The 15,679-nt window shown below is 41.6% G+C and overlaps 1 protein-coding gene across 14 annotated transcripts in view; it reads left to right on the top strand.

The window, feature by feature from the left end:
- The window catches only part of NRXN3 (neurexin 3), a 982,570-nt gene that overhangs the window by 292,018 nt on the left and 674,873 nt on the right, over positions 1-15,679 (top strand). For all 14 annotated transcript variants that reach the window (XR_014852509.1, XR_014852510.1, XM_085061643.1 and 11 more), the window contains exons 7-8: positions 8,276-8,714; positions 14,153-14,536. Coding sequence is in view for 12 of the 14 variants with exons in the window: in XM_085061643.1 (XP_084917769.1) it covers positions 8,276-8,714; positions 14,153-14,536 (823 nt within the window). In the remaining 2 variants the exon portion in view is untranslated. The remainder of the gene's footprint in view (positions 1-8,275; positions 8,715-14,152; positions 14,537-15,679) is intronic.

Raw genomic sequence — 15,679 nt, 5'->3', positions numbered from 1 at the left:
GAATCTTGCCAACAGTTTCACTCCTTTCTTGAAGTGCAGTTCTCCAAACTGGACATGATCTCCAGCAGAGTACAGGACTACCTCTTTCTGTGTCTCCACACATTCCAGGATGCATCTTTCAACCCACCCAATGAATGATTTTCCATATGTAGCTAAGTGGGTTTTTTCTCAATTTTGTTTTACCTCTGCACTAGGCTCAGTGTAGAGCAGAGAATTTCCTCATTATTGTATATGGATGAATATTTTTAAAGTACAGACATATCTTCTCTATGTCCTTAAACCCAGAAATACATCTAAGGTACAAATTGCTTTTCAGGGCTAGCAATTTGTCAGTGGCAAAGGTGAGGAACAGTGCAGCTAGTCATCTTGGCTTCCCTGTCCTGCAGCTTTTCTCTGTTACTAGGCCAAATGGAGGCTGAATAGAACATAAACAAGAGGAAAGTGCAGTTTGTGCACCTGAATCCACAGTGAAATGCCTTGAACACTTTGCTATGACACAAAGGTGAACTATGTTACTGTCAAATACCAGTCAGTTCAAGAATCAGCTAGTTCTTTAGAAACAGAATGAGAAATCTAAATCTAATTTCTTGGAGTATTTGTTTTAGCTTTAGCGGTAAAGACAAAATATGCCCTTGTATTTACTTACAGATTTTGGCTAATGAGCACTTCTGCAAAACCATTTTCACAGTCTCAAGTTGGCTGCTGTGATATGAGAAATATACTTTAGAAAATACTGAGTTTAGATGCTTTCTCACCATTGCTTAGAAAAATCTGTGAGAAAGTGATATTTTAAGAAATCCAGAAATGATAACTTATTTCCTGTGATCCCTTTCTTCAAGTATTGCAGAACTTGAAGTTTGTGTAGCAAGGAAAGAAGAGAACTTGATGCTTCCATCACAAAAGAGCATTCATCCTCAAATCCTAGTTCATGCTAAAACCAATGCTGCCTTTTTGGTATCTTAGCAAACTGCTTTAGTCTTTGAGGCTATAGAATCCTTCAGCAGCATTTCTCTTTCAACTATATAAAGGCTTCTCCCCCATCTAGACAGCGTCGTGACTTTTTTCACAAATAGATAGATATAATTTCTTATGTTCCCATTATGTTTGTCCCAAGATGCAATTGTGGGGTCTGCAGTGACATCATGATGGCCACATGCCTGTGCCTGGCTGTATGTGGACTCCTGGGCTACTGCCATGTCTCTGATGGCCATGTGGCTGTTGTGATGTCCCTTTTGGGATCAAAGGATAGTTGTGACCCCAGTGAAGCCCTGGGTCCTCTGTCTTCTCTATTGTGAGAGACCAATCTGAAATTTATGCCTCAACATGTGTTATACATGAGGTGAAAAAATTACTTTAGGGTCTGTACACGTCTGGGAGCTCTGTCCCCGAGACGCTTTGCCTGGCAGCGATCAGGAGAGAGGAAGCTTCCACTGCTGCTCTGCAAGGGACCTCCCCTCGCTGGTGGGGCAGATCGCCGGATGCGCGGGGAAAACGCGCGGGAAAAGTGCGCGGGAAGGCACGCGATAGGTCGGCCAGGCACATCAAAGCAGCTAACTGCGACACAACCGGGGGCATTTTGTTTGGGTTTCTGGGAGGGAGCGGGGCTCGCCTGGAGCCCTCCCCCTTTCGCATTCTCCTCCCTGCAATCCCGCTCCCTTCCTGGCTGTTCTGCCTGCCTGCCTGTATCCTGCTCTGCTTCGCTGCTTGCCTGAGGCAGCTCCGTCGCCGCGACAACCTCGTGCTCGCTGTTTCCCCGACGGAGCCGCCGCCGCTTGCACCCTGCCTGCACCCAGCCCCGAGCCGCCGCCACGTGCAGCCACCGTGCTCTGACCCTGACCCCCTGCAGCTGCTCCTCGAATCCTGCTCCTGTTCCTCACCCACGGCAGGCACACGCAGCTGCTGCTGTTCGGAAATCGCGCCCAGCCGCCCCGGGAGCCACACAGGCTCCTGGCAGCTCGCAGAGCTCAGCTCCATCTGCCAAACCCTCATCGACGGGGCGCCTGGGGTACAGCGGGAGCGATCTGTCCACTATTCTTTTTCTCTGTCTCTCTTTTTCCCCTCTTTATTCCTTTTTCTGTCCCCCTTTGGTAGGAACACTTGCCCTTCTTTATCAAGAAACAGTTCTCAGATATACTATTGCCGTGTTTGCGCTTTATTTTTTGTCCGAGAAATCTATTAAAAAGAATCCTTCCTGAGTCCCTCTTCTACAGCGGAACGGGACATCTGTAAGTTAAGGAAATATTTTCACTAAACCAGTTGAAGAAATTCTACCCTGCGTTTTTCAGTCCTGCTTTACTGGCACCTTGAATCCTTGTCTTTTTATATCCTACTTTAGGGAGTGCTTCTCTGTATCTTCCCACAAGTCTTTTGAAACTAAATCAGTCTCTTTTTTTCTTCTGCAGTTTTCCACAAAACTGGAAGTTATTCAGAAACTATAATTGATTTGTAAGGCGGTAAATAGTTTTGTATGGAAGCTTGAAATAGTTCTGCCTTATTATTTAGGCATTCTATTCACCATACTCCTATTTTTAGCTGGGTGATAAGGAAACTTTCCTGTCTGACCATCCAGGAGCCGCCACTCAGGCAGTCACACTTGCAGAACCTAAGCTACGTAGAGACCCCTTTGCAGCTACATGTTGCCCTCTCACACAGTCAGGCAAGGTTCCCTTACCAGCTCATCTCTGAGTTTCCTATAGCAGTCTCAAACCTCTGGATCCTTAAAATAATTTGATCTTGGTGCAATAACAAAATAATAGCTTGAGTTTGGTGCCTCTGAGGAAGGACCCTCAACAAAGGAATCCCATGGCTTTTACACCTCCACAGTCTAAGTGCCCCAACATCTGGCTACAAAAACACAGGTTTAATAAACCAGTGGATAAACTGGTTTGTTGATTTTTTGGCTGTAGGAACTTGTTTGGTTCTGTGCAGGTGTCTTTAAAGAAGTCTTATGCTCTAGACTAAAAATCTAGCAGTTTCCCTTTGGTAAAATTGATATGGGCAGTTGTTGAATGGGTGCAGCCTGTGACAGAAAAAAGCGATATCCAGGATGCAATAGGTGAACAATTTGGCTGGCCTTCAGAGGTGCTCTTCCTAGCTACCTAAACATACGCAGCCTTCAGGTTATTGTTTTTCTTCCTGATGGTTCATGGTGGTTGTTGTTTAATTTGCCAGGCTATTGACTGCCAATCCCCTTTGGAGCATGTCTGTGTTCAGCCTGCACTGCAAATCATGCTTCCCGCTTAATAGCACCAGCTTGGAGAGGAACTTTTATATTGGCTACTGGCCAAACTTAGCACATAATTTTTCCTCCCTTTTTGTTGCTCCCTTGCTATCTGCAACTTCACTTGATTGCAGAGAGATGCTTTTCATCATTGTGAAAAGCCATCTGATTAGAGCTGTCATTAACCCATGAGTGAAACTTATAAGAAGTTTAGCTGGAGAAATTCCTTGAATGCTTCAGAATTGCAAAGTTGCCATTTTAAAGAAACCGCAAAACTAGATTGCAAATTTGTTTTAGCTCTGCCTAAAACAAGCTCTTCCTTCTCAGCAAATTTATAGGAAACATGATTTAATGTATATATTTTTTTCCCTCAGAATGTTTTGGATGTCATGAAATTCTGCTGCTGATTGTCAGCTGATATCCATTTATACTTGTCTAATTCATTAAACAAAGGCATCAAACGGTCAATATTCCTTCATTAAAGTGTATTTAGAAACAGTCTTCATGAAAAAATAAAAACGTACTATTTTCATTATTCTTCTTCCATTTTTGCAATATAAAACAATTTTAAGATTGGAAGAATGAAGGTTACTTTTGAAAAGCTCTGTGCATAGCTTTTGCTAATGGAATAAAGGAGATGTGCATGTCTGTATCAGGAATCATGTCTTGACTCCCTTAGACCTTTTCTGATACGCATATCAGACCTGGGATGAGCTTGAGCTTGTCTCTGTTTAAACAAGAGAGATTGGCGTTGTTCAGAAAGCACCTGACATAAATGGACAAGTGTATGGGCATCTCTTTCATTGCTTTGCTTACTTCTCAGTTGCTGTGGAAGCCATGTGCGGCACTGGAAGACTGTCCTAGTGAGGAACAGCATTCTGAGACAGTCATGGCCTCATTTGAATTTAGAGGTGTGGGTTTCAATTGGTATTTTGGCATATAATGAAGAGCCTTCCAGTCAGTTCAGAGGTTTTTTGTAAAATGAGACTACGAGGTAGGAAGTGTTATGCAGATGGTAGCTTCTACTGCTGGCAGAAAGCTTCCTTAGTGTAACATGAAAATGTTTCTTCTCTGGTTTGCAGCAGGGGACTCTAAGAAATTATTTCTTGGAGCTTATATATTTGAATTATAGAATCAAGTTTTTTGTCCAAGACTTGTTGCTTGCCTTCCTTTTTAGTGGTATGTTTAAAGGCCGGATCGCAAACATGTAAAAATATAAAAATATAAAAATATAAAAATATAAAAAGCTTCACTGAAAGCACTGATCACAAGTCAGACCAGAATTGACAGTAGCATCTTCTCCTTTACTGGGAAGTTTTAGCAGTTGGGAAAGATGTGTTTCATCTGTCCTCGAAATGGCACTGAAGCATCTGTTGATTTCATTAAAACACAAAGATTCATGGGTTATGAGGCCAGAAAGAGCCATTATGATAATCTAGGCTGATTTGCTGTATAATTAATTCCTGTCTCACTATGTCTTTTAGAGAAAACAGGATACTATTTTAATTTAAAATTTGCCAGTAGCAGAGAACACACCATAACCTGTAGTAAATTATTTCAGTAGCAAATTACCCTCGTGTAAAAATAAGTCATAATATTTTAAAATGTGAATTTCTTTAACAATAATTTCTAGCCCCTAGATCTCATTGTCCCTTTGTCACATGCATTGAAGAGCCCTCTATTGCCAAATTCCATTTTCCGCACAGGTACTCATAGATTGTAATCGAATCACTTTTTAACCTCTACCTGTTAAACAGACTGAATTTGAATGCTCTCCACTATGGGACTTGCATTCCAGTTATTTGATTATATTCCCTCTTCTCAGTCTTGAACCTTTGGTTTAACAATTGAACTGTCATTATCAGAAGCTGCCTTAGCATTTCTCCTTTCCTGCCTAGGATTTAAAATGGTTTTACATCCAAGGGTTATTTCTATCCTTTTATTGTTATGGTGAGAGTTCTGGTGTACTTGATTATACATCAAGGTGTTGATGTCCAAATGTGTCTGTCAATAATACACCAAGTCAGCTATGGAAACACTTGCAGTTTTTCCATAGACATAGGTGCTTTTTAGATTTCTCGAGCTAGGTGTTTTGGGTTTTTTTAAAGAAAATAATTTAGAACAATATTTGAATAACAGAGATTCAGATTGGGGTGGATATATTTCTTTGAAAAGATTGAATTCAGAGCTCTTGTATCTATTGAACACCCTTTCTTCTTTCTTTCCCAGGTCTTCCTTTGTACTTGCTTTCTTGGTCTGGTTTTTTCCACCTTGGCCTGAGATTCTTCACTGTTAGTGACTTTCTTGATTACAACTAACTTTTGTAATTTTTTCTAGTTCCTTTGAAAGCCTTCTGTCTCAAGGACTCTCCAGCTGTGGTACTTGTATGACTAAGGAAATACAAAGCAGTCAGCATCAAACCTTAGCTAAACCCAGAGGCAGACCCTCTGCGTTTCCCCAGAAAAGATGGGACCTGTTGCTTAAGTATCAAATACATCAAAGAGGGAGATGTAACCTGTATGTGGCTCATGTGTATGTGATATTGCCTCTACCAGCAACCTGCAGGGATTGCTGAAAACAGATCACTGAGTCATGGCTAGAGAAACCCAGCACTACCCATCAATCATATGCAGAGTACAGTGCTACCTGTCTGCTCCTCTCATGTGTTGAAAGAGTGGGTCAAGATACAGTTTAGAGGAGTGTTGGTTTGAGCAAGAGTTAGTGATATTCTCTAAGGGCAGTTCTCCTACCTTAGGAGCTGCTACTAGCAGAGGTATTCCCTTACATTCCCACAGCACCCATTGCTGTTGGTTTGCAATTGCTAGAGGGCACACTCCTTCCTTTTTCCTTTGGTATCATTTTGTGGATTTGCTGTAAATTTTTCTTTCTGGTTCTTTTTGTGTCTTGTTGCACCCTACTTCCATGACCTCCCTTGGCATCATGTTCCAGAAGTTCCCTACCCTCTGTGTAAATAAGTACTTCTAAAAATCCATTTAGTGCTGATTTCATACAAGTTTCAGCAAGTGCCTTTAACTCTGTCATTGCTGGGTTTGGCAAAACGTGGTTCTGTATTAACCTTCTCCATCTTCTGTAAACTTCAATCAAGTTTTTCTCAGTCCTCTCCAAATATGAACTTGGCCTTTTCAGGCTATCCTCATAAAGCATCCTGTTCCATCATCTTAGTTGCTCTATTTATTTTTCTCTTTCTGCTTGAGAAGCAGAGACAGGACTTCATGCAGTGCTCAGGACTAAAGTCTGACTGAGGTGCACCTCATTGTCTGGTAAGAGAGGAGGCTCTAATGCACCCTCTTGCTGTGTCACTGGAAGGAGGTGTATGAGCTCTCTAATGAGAGCATTTGACACAATTAATCTGCAGAATAAAACTACTACAGTGTCATAAATTGAAACATATTTTATCCCTGTTGTAGATATTAATAGACTTGATGTTTCTGATGCCTGTGTGAAGGTAGGGTACTTTGCTGGGAATTGGACTAAAACAAGCTACTGTGCGTCAATAGTGTCCTCTGCTGGGAGGAACTAGAGTTTTGTGCCATTTCTCCAAATGGGATTTAACAGCTGGCTTCTCCTTTCACTCTGTATTTTGCCTTTGCAACAAGAAAATCTGATGCTGTGCTGACTGCACTGTGGAAATTCTCCTTTAATGGTTAACAAAAGCTGGAAATTCTTTGCTAGCTATAAATGTGTTGAATTGAGATTTCATTTATTTTTTCATCCTGAAGTCACCTAATTTATAAGCTTGTCCCTCCTTCTCTCCCTTGTTTCCTTTTTTATATTTACTGTATATACATTTCTCTGACTTTCCTGTCCTAATTGTAGAAGTAACAATGCATATCTCCTTCCCTTCTATTTTCATAACAAATTGCTGACAACTCATCCTGATAGGTTTTTGAAAGCAAAAATCAAATTGTTTGTATGTATATACTATATGTGACAGACACAACGTATTTTAGAATAATAACTCCTTAGAAGAAATCAGTCTTCATTACTACCACTGGAAAAGAATTCAAGAAAAATCGTGCTAGTTGCAGAAGTAGTTTTGCTTGCTGTATGTGCCAGCTGTGTATTGAGCAAGCCTGGAAGGTGATTGAGAGGAAGTACAGTTTACAAGTATTTTAATTTTGTGCCTTCTCTGGTTCCTGTCTCTGTGAGAATGGCAAGGGCTGAGAAGAGTCTGCTTTTCAGGAATTCTGTACCTGAGAGAAAGAGAAGAGTAGGAGATCTGGACTCCTGAGTAAGCCAGGCATGCTCAGGAGTGCTTGCCTGTTTGAGACTCTTCTCTTGGCTAATTTCAATCCATGCAGCAGCATAGAGCCCACAGTTCTGGTCCTTAAGGCAGAGAAAGTGAGAGTCCAAGCACTGAAAATGTACAGATTTTTATGTGTTAGCACAGAGGTTGTTGGTTTCCTGCAGCAAGGGTAAACTATGGAGGTATCTCAGTGGCAAGTTTGTGTCAGTAGTGATCTAAGATTGCTTGCTCAGAGAAATTTTCAGTCTTTGTTATTTTTTTCTCTATGAGCCACATGTCAATCACTAACAGTTCACAATAACTTGCTGAATTTTTTTGCATCTATCTACTAGTAGTTAAGTAGGCTTATAGGAATAATAGAGAAATGACAGTGGTGGTACTGAGTTCCCTGCTGTGGCTGGTAGAGATGGACATGGAGGTTACACTTTGTTATGTATTTTGTATGGGATTTATGCAAATATAACAGCATGGTACCAGACACACACTGGATTTTATGTACAGCCGAGTGGGCCTGTGGTAGAGTTAATTGTTCTCACCACCCTTCAGTGAAATATTCTCTTCTGACTGCTTATCTGATCTATAGTCATTGCAAAGTACCCATTGCTGTCATTTCTGCATACTCTTCTGGTTCTACTCACTCCCTCTGTCATGATGTCAGACTCTTGCACTGTCTCCTTTCTGCTCCCCACTGCCTTCTGGGAGAATTTTATCTGCCATGGTTGAAAGTAATTGGGGTATTTGTATTGTATGCAGGATTGATGTATGATACTTTTCCTTGTGTCTGGCAGGTTGTTTATAAGAATAATGACATTCGTCTGGAGCTGTCTCGCTTGGCACGGATTGGTGATACTAAGATGAAGATCTATGGGGAAGTGAAGTTTGTATGTGAAAATGTGGCTACGCTGGATCCCATCAGCTTTGAGACACCTGAGGCCTATATTAGTCTGCCTAAATGGAATACCAAAAGGATGGGCTCCATCTCATTTGATTTCCGAACCACTGAACCCAATGGACTGATCCTCTTCACGCACGGCAAGCCTCAGGAGAGGAAAGATACCAGAAGCCAGAAGAATACAAAGGTAGACTTCTTTGCGGTTGAGCTTCTAGATGGGAACCTCTACTTGCTGCTGGACATGGGCTCTGGGACCATTAAAGTCAAGGCCACCCAGAAGAAAGCCAATGATGGAGAGTGGTATCATGTGGATATTCAACGAGATGGAAGATCGGGTACAGTTATAACTTTTTCTTGAGTAGATTCACATTTCAGATTCAGACCTAGGGCTGTGTATTAATTCTCAGAACATTCAAGACCTGTTAGATATGAGTCACCTCCTTAAAAAAGCTTAGTGTTACTCCAGTGATGTTTATCCAGCAAAGCAAAGATGTGAATGGTTAGATTTTCATTAAATGTTTAGTGTGCTATCCAAAGTTCACATCACAGAGACAGTCTGTTAATATTTTATTCACAGTCCTCGGATATTCTGGACCTATCTTTGAAATTGCATGCGTAGTTACAGTGATGGCTTCTTTGTAGACCATGGTAAGGTTTAAGGTCCTTCAGAACCACTGATCTCAGTTTGAGAAATTCTTATTGATGTACTTTGGGTTTTTGCATTTGGGATCTTGTCACGAGGAAAATAAGAGTAATGAGCAGAACCAGTAACAAAATTATGGCGAAAAATCAACATTTTCATCCCATTCTGTTTCCTTTAGTATTCTGTAGTTTTCAGTTAGGTTTCATTACTCTCTTGGATGTCAGATTCTAATCTTAAAGTCTGAGTCAGCATTTGGTGGATGTTTCTTTTCCTTCTTTGCAGCTTCTCATTTTCTAATATGGGTTTTCGTTTATTTCTAAAAATACACCTACCATGCAATTGCCAAGAGGTATTTTTGTTGTTTCCAGTGCTGAATATCAAGCTAACATACTCATGATTTACTCTGAAATTGTGCGGGAAAACAAAAATGCTCAGAGAATAATTTGTCTAGAGAATAACAATTGTACTTCAATTTTTTCTGAACCATCTGGATCTCAAAGCCTTCCCTTCCAAAGGAATTTTGCTTGCATTTGCAAGTGGATTTGTGATTTGTCTGGTGATCTCCAGATAGTTTTAGGTCCCTAATTTTATGTTTCCAGTTGCTGAATACCATCAGTATAGAGAATGTAGTGCTAGAATTTGCTTCCCTTGAGCTTTTAGAAGAGCTGACTTTGAGATACCGTGCAAGCCCTAGCTGTTTGAACAGGTCTTTGCCTGAAGCTATTTTTTTCTTTGATGATGTGAGTAGTTTCTTTGTATTTGGCATGCTGCTCTGCTTGGACTTAATATGTGTGGTTATATATTGCTATCTCCTCAAGACAACGATGGGAGCATTTTACAAAGGAAGCCATAAATAAATAAATGGAGCTTTGATTTCTTCAGAATTGCTAAAATTTAATTAACTTCCAGGGATAAACTCGATTAGTTGTGTTCAGTACTGACTTCAGTTTTGCTTGCTCACTTGGGGACTGTCTCATCCGTGAAGAAGCAGCTGCAAAGGGAGAAGAGACAGAAATTACACTAGACTCTATGCAACGAATGTTTGCAAAACCCTGTGAAGATGGACACACGTTCATTTGGACATGTTCACAGGAGGGTGTGACCGATGGCACTGCTACTTGACAGATGACACTATAGGACTGACTTTTTTGTCACTTGGCAGGGAGGTTTGTGATGTTCTGTACACTGATTAGAAGTAACAGATTTTGAATTAGAAACAGCCTTCTTGACAAGAAAGAACACATTTGTATGATGTCCTTTTTTTTCTGCTCCTTTTTATTTAATTGTATTCTCTGCTCACAATGAATGCTTGGTTAATGATCCTAATGACTGATGTCTTGTGTCCTGAGAAAACTGGGATACTGGCATTGATTTCTTCACATCGTGCCTTTAGCAAGCATCCAGTCACTCTTATCCAGTGACACTGGATAAATGTGAAAAAGGAGTTCAAGATCTCTGATTTTTTAGTCCTTGCCTTTTCTTCCACATGTGGACTGAAGAATGGTTACACCTTGAAGAATTTTTTCCCCTCAATATGGATGCCTATAATTTAGAAATTGAAATAATGAATTTACTTAGTGGAGGCTAAAAACAGCCATTTCTGTTTAATGAGCTAGTGACCTAGAAGTTCTGATTCTCCTTACTAAAGCAGCCAGGCCTTTATTAGGTGTGATCTCTCCCCTTCTTTTTCCCATTTCTCTAAGAGTCCAAAACTTCAGGTTCTGCTGATCTTAGTAAAATAGCCTAAAAATCCAAATATTCACTACTGCAGTGCACTAAGGCAGGGAAGCTTGGCAGTCATGCTCAGATAACCTCTGGCATCTCTAGTCCCCTTAGGCCTTGTGTATGCTTTGGTCTGTGTTGGCTGCCAGAGCAACAAAAGCTGTTTTCGTCTTTCTACTCTGACAGAAGCTGGCAGTGTGGACATGGACACCCAACTTCCTGTAACCTTTCTGTCCTTGGGGAAAGCTCCCACCGAGTGTTCACAAAACCTGTCACAGTTTCTAGCCAGGGCACAATGTCCTGCATGTTACATAGGACAATGTTTTCAGCTGTTCATCAGTTACAAAACATACATAAATTCCCACCTGATCAGACGCTAAAAATCTTACTGGAAGGTTTGGTTTACAGTTGCAGCAGTGCACTGTTTGGTATGCCATTTCTGCCCTCAGTGACTGAGGGTGTTTTGGTCTGTTTCATCTTCAGTCCAGCATAAAGTACCTAAGGCACTGCAGAGGAGATGCTTAGATGCTTCTGAGTTCTCAAACTGGACTTAGATCTACTCTACGCAGAGTGGCAAACATGGGATTTGGAGGGGAAAAAAAGAAGGATGTCAGCTTATGCTAGTGCTCCTTTCTAGGATCAATACAGAGTTTCTCCATCTCAGCAGCTTGGTCTTAAAAGTGCTGTTCATCCAACCTAGTACCATATCCTTTATAGGAATTACTGGAGGGTACAAAACACTCAGAATGTTTAGGTTGCTGTCTAGTCTATTTCTGTTCATCATCTTATCATCTTTCTCCAGGTTTTATACTTCATGGTATCCAATATTTCTTGTCTTTTAAGGGATCTATTTACCTTTGTGGTGTTTGCACATCTTTGTTCTCTCCATAGTAGCAGCTGTCTAGAGCTCAGCCCTTCTGTGTTTTGGTTCTAAGCTTTAGAGCAATATGTGCTCAACAGGCTGCTTTTGAGAAGTAGCAGTGGAGATACTGGAAGGGGAGCTGCATTCCAGTGGCTCCACGACAGCTGCCTGTGTGATGGTATGTGTATTGTCATGTCTTCTCTTTCCTTATTTTATAAAAGAGAAAATGCCTGTGGTGCTGCAGCTTGTTTATACAAAATGATTCATCAAATAACTGTGATTCTCTTTGAGCCTTTAATTTGTAAAGCCTCTGTTGCTTCTGACACTCCGCTGCCTCCGACATTATTCCTCACTTATTACTGAACATCACACACGTGGAATACCTTGTGTCTGTGTCATATGTGAAGTTCTCTAAGAAGACACCTATTACAGCTGAAGAAGGGGTGTATGTACATGACTGTACTTTCTCACAGAGAAAATAGAGCAAACTCTATTAATTTTCCTTCCTTACTGTAGGGGTGTCTGATAAAAATGCAATGATGTAGAATTAATCTTAAAGCTTGGGTAGTGTATCTGAAGACAGACTGTCTTAATGACAAGGCAATTGGATGTGATGATTTATAGCTAGGGAAAGTGAATTGCTGATTTTTAGATGAGTGTCTAGTGGGCAGATGTCCATATCAACAGAAAGTGCTGAATGCTCTTCAGAAGAGTGCACTGCACTGGAATGTGAGAGATGTGTATTATGTTCCCTGTTGTACTTTGGATGCACTGTCTGACCTTAAGTCACTTTGCTTTTCTGTACCTCTTTTATATACTCTGATTATATTTCTGTATTATATGTTCTGATTATTTTATGGGCTGGGACAATTTCTTGAAATACACATGAATGGCCTCAGTGCAGTATGCCCACATTTTATTTGGAGCATATGGAGGCTACCACAGTTTTAATAATAACTGTTCTTCAGAGATAAGTTTGTCTCTCTCTCCCTCAATTTTCCAGTATAAAATGAAAATTAGAAAACTTTCTTTGTAAAGCCATACAGTATTTTACTTTGCAGAGTTCTGATTCAGTCTAGACTTTCTTCAGGGTCATGTGCAGTAGAACTTTGAATGCCTTCAGTCTGGTAAGCTCCTCTGAGGTGTCTGTTTCCATGTTGACCACCGTTGTAGTGCAAAATGTCCTTTTCTATGGAGTTAGAGATTCCCTTATGTGATGGCTTAGGAATGTTACTCTACAATTCAGTGGTCCCACTGAGACTCTTCAAACCACATGGCTCACTTGCTTCCCCTTCCCTTCCTCCTTTCTTCTGTGGCAGGCTGGAGAGGAGAATTAGAGGCACAAAAGGCAAAGATCATGGGTTGAGATAAGAACAATTTACTGGAAACAATAATGGGATAAGAAAACAGAAAGCAACAATATTAATAACAAAAGTGCACAAAAGGGACAGTGATTCACATGCAGAAATGCTCACTCTGGAGCTCGATCCAACTGCTTCCATTGGCTTGGGACTGACACCAGCCCACTGCTCCCTCTGGCTTGGGGCCAGCGTCAGCCAAACACTCCCTCTGGCTCGGAACCCGTGCTGCCCCACTGCTCTGTCCACACACTTGCTTGTCTGGAAAGAACACCTTCTCCCGTCAGGAGAGTCCTTTTTTCCCTGACCCTGGCAATGATGTGAGGCAATACATAATAAGCTCTGGGTCCTGGCTGTGCCATTCCCTGCTAATGCAAAGAATTAACTCTGTCCTGGCTGGAACCAAGACACCCTACTGCAGCTTGTGATCAGTGTTTCTTGCCACTACAAGTTCACAGTGCTGATTCATGTTCAAGTTGTCTGCCATATCTCCAGGTCCTTTTCTGCAGAGTTGCTGCTAGCCAGCTGGTGGCTAGCTTGTGCTCATGTGTGAGGCTTTTCTGACCCAGGTGTAGGGCTTTGTATTTATTGGTTTTGATTTACATCAAACATTGGTATCAGCCCTTTGCTCCACCTTGTAAAGGTTTCTCTAAATGTTAATCCAGTGCTTCCTCCAGTGCATCAACCATTCTCTCCATGTCAACTACAAACATGTCTATGTTGGTCTATCATCCAGGCCCAGGTGTGGAGGTACTGATTAAGTGTTCTCTGAAAGAGCTGTATAGTGTGAATTAATATGATTTTGCTTCTCTTTTTTTCTCTCTGGTCCTGATGCCATCAAACTCCTGTGTGTTCTTAATAAGTTTTTGCTTTGCTGGATGAATACCATTCAATAATGCTCAAATTTTGCATGTTATTATTTAGCCATTGAATTCTTATGCTTCTGACTTTATAATGCAATTTGGCATACAGACAGATGATGATCAGTCACTGCATGGAAGTCCTTAGGACCTGTGGTTCAGGAGGAGGGGGAGCAGTGTGAGAGACACTGCTAAAATTCCGTTTGGGTAGGGAAGAATCTTCACTCTCCTCTGCTGGACCTTAAACCTCACTCAGTTTTTGGAAAAAGGTGAACTAAACTGAGACTGTAGCTGAGAGTGTTGATATCTCCTTATCTTCCTCATTTAGGTACTATATCAGTGAACAGCAGACGCACCCCATTCACTGCCAGTGGAGAGAGTGAGATCCTGGATCTGGAAGGTGACATGTACCTTGGTGGGCTGCCAGAGAACCGGGCAGGGCTCATCCTTCCCACAGAGCTCTGGACAGCAATGCTGAACTATGGCTATGTCGGCTGTATCCGAGACCTGTTCATTGATGGGCGAAGCAAGAACATCCGGCAGCTGGCAGAGGCACAGAATGCCGCCGGAGTCAAGTCCTCCTGCTCCCGCCTCAGCACCAAGCAGTGTGACAGCTACCCGTGCAAGAACAATGCAGTGTGCAAGGATGGCTGGAACCGCTTCATCTGCGACTGCACTGGCACTGGCTACTGGGGTAGAACGTGTGAGCGAGGTAAGTTGTGTCTTCTGACTTCAGGTACACAAAGCTGAGGGTGTGCATGAGGATGGGAACGAAATCCAGTGTTCCCATGAGATTCTCCTCTGCCCTTGTTGGTCGTCCCAGTGCTAAGTTCCCATCCCCACACTAGGAAAACGTTCTTCTCTGATTGTTTCCTTCCAGTCTTTTCCACCCTCATTTCATGAGCTGACTTGCCCATTTCACTCCCTGAGCCTTCTGGAGATGTTGTCTTCAGATTCCAGAGTTTCTTTGGCTAAGTGTGGTTTGTCTCCTGGGGTAGCAAATGCAGCTGCATGTGAGAAGTCTCCAACAAATTACTGGAAACTGTGCCAAGTGTGAGCTTTAGTTGTGGAGAATTTTCTTGCTTGGGACAGATGATGAATCCCAGTTCTATCTAGGCTTCCTCTTTTTTTTGTGTAGCAGAATTTCCTTGATGGCTGTTTATGAGTAAAGCCAGCTAATGGAATATTGTTAAAAGCAGCATGTCTCCAATTTCACCTCTGATGAGGCAGATCTGTTGGAGATGGATGGGAGACTCTCTGCATCTTATTTGTACCCATCCTGAAGTGTGATTTAAAGACATATGATTGGAGATACGAAGCCCAGGTGATGCTGGTGTGGGCAGACAAATTTTCTATGTGTTACAGATGACATGGAAAGGAATTTACTAATGGAAGATATTGAAACTATGTATTTCTCACGTACATAGGTGGTTCCATTAATTGTTGTTAGCCTTACTGTGCTGGAGCCATTATCAGAATGAGGTAGATGAGGGGTTTTACATAAAAAGATGGAGATAAGATCAGTTACAAAATCCCCGCCTCCCTAAAAGGTTTTTTCTTATATTTAAACCAGTCTTTGTGTTAATCTTTGGCCATTAGCACTGCATTTGGGCTAAACTGCATTCACAGTACACCCAAGAATTAACTGTAAACCATTAGTAGAGTCTTAGGGCTTTCGGTCCCCTCTTTATATCTCCTCACTTGGCACCATGGTTATAGCATGTGTCTTAGAATTGGAAATTCAGATCTTTTTGAGCTTCTGCTATAAATACTTGAACAGCTCCTTTCCCACTTAGCGGCCCCCTTACACGTTTTTAATATTGATCATAGTAGCATGCCACTTATGAGGAAGGAC

Source organism: Lichenostomus cassidix, chromosome 5 (genome assembly GCF_008360975.1).
Source record: "Lichenostomus cassidix isolate B80296 chromosome 5, HeHo_3.0, whole genome shotgun sequence".
Lineage (NCBI taxonomy): Eukaryota > Metazoa > Chordata > Aves > Passeriformes > Meliphagidae > Lichenostomus > Lichenostomus cassidix.
Note: the sequence above shows the minus strand (reverse complement) of the source record. Positions and strands in the feature narration are given on the sequence as shown.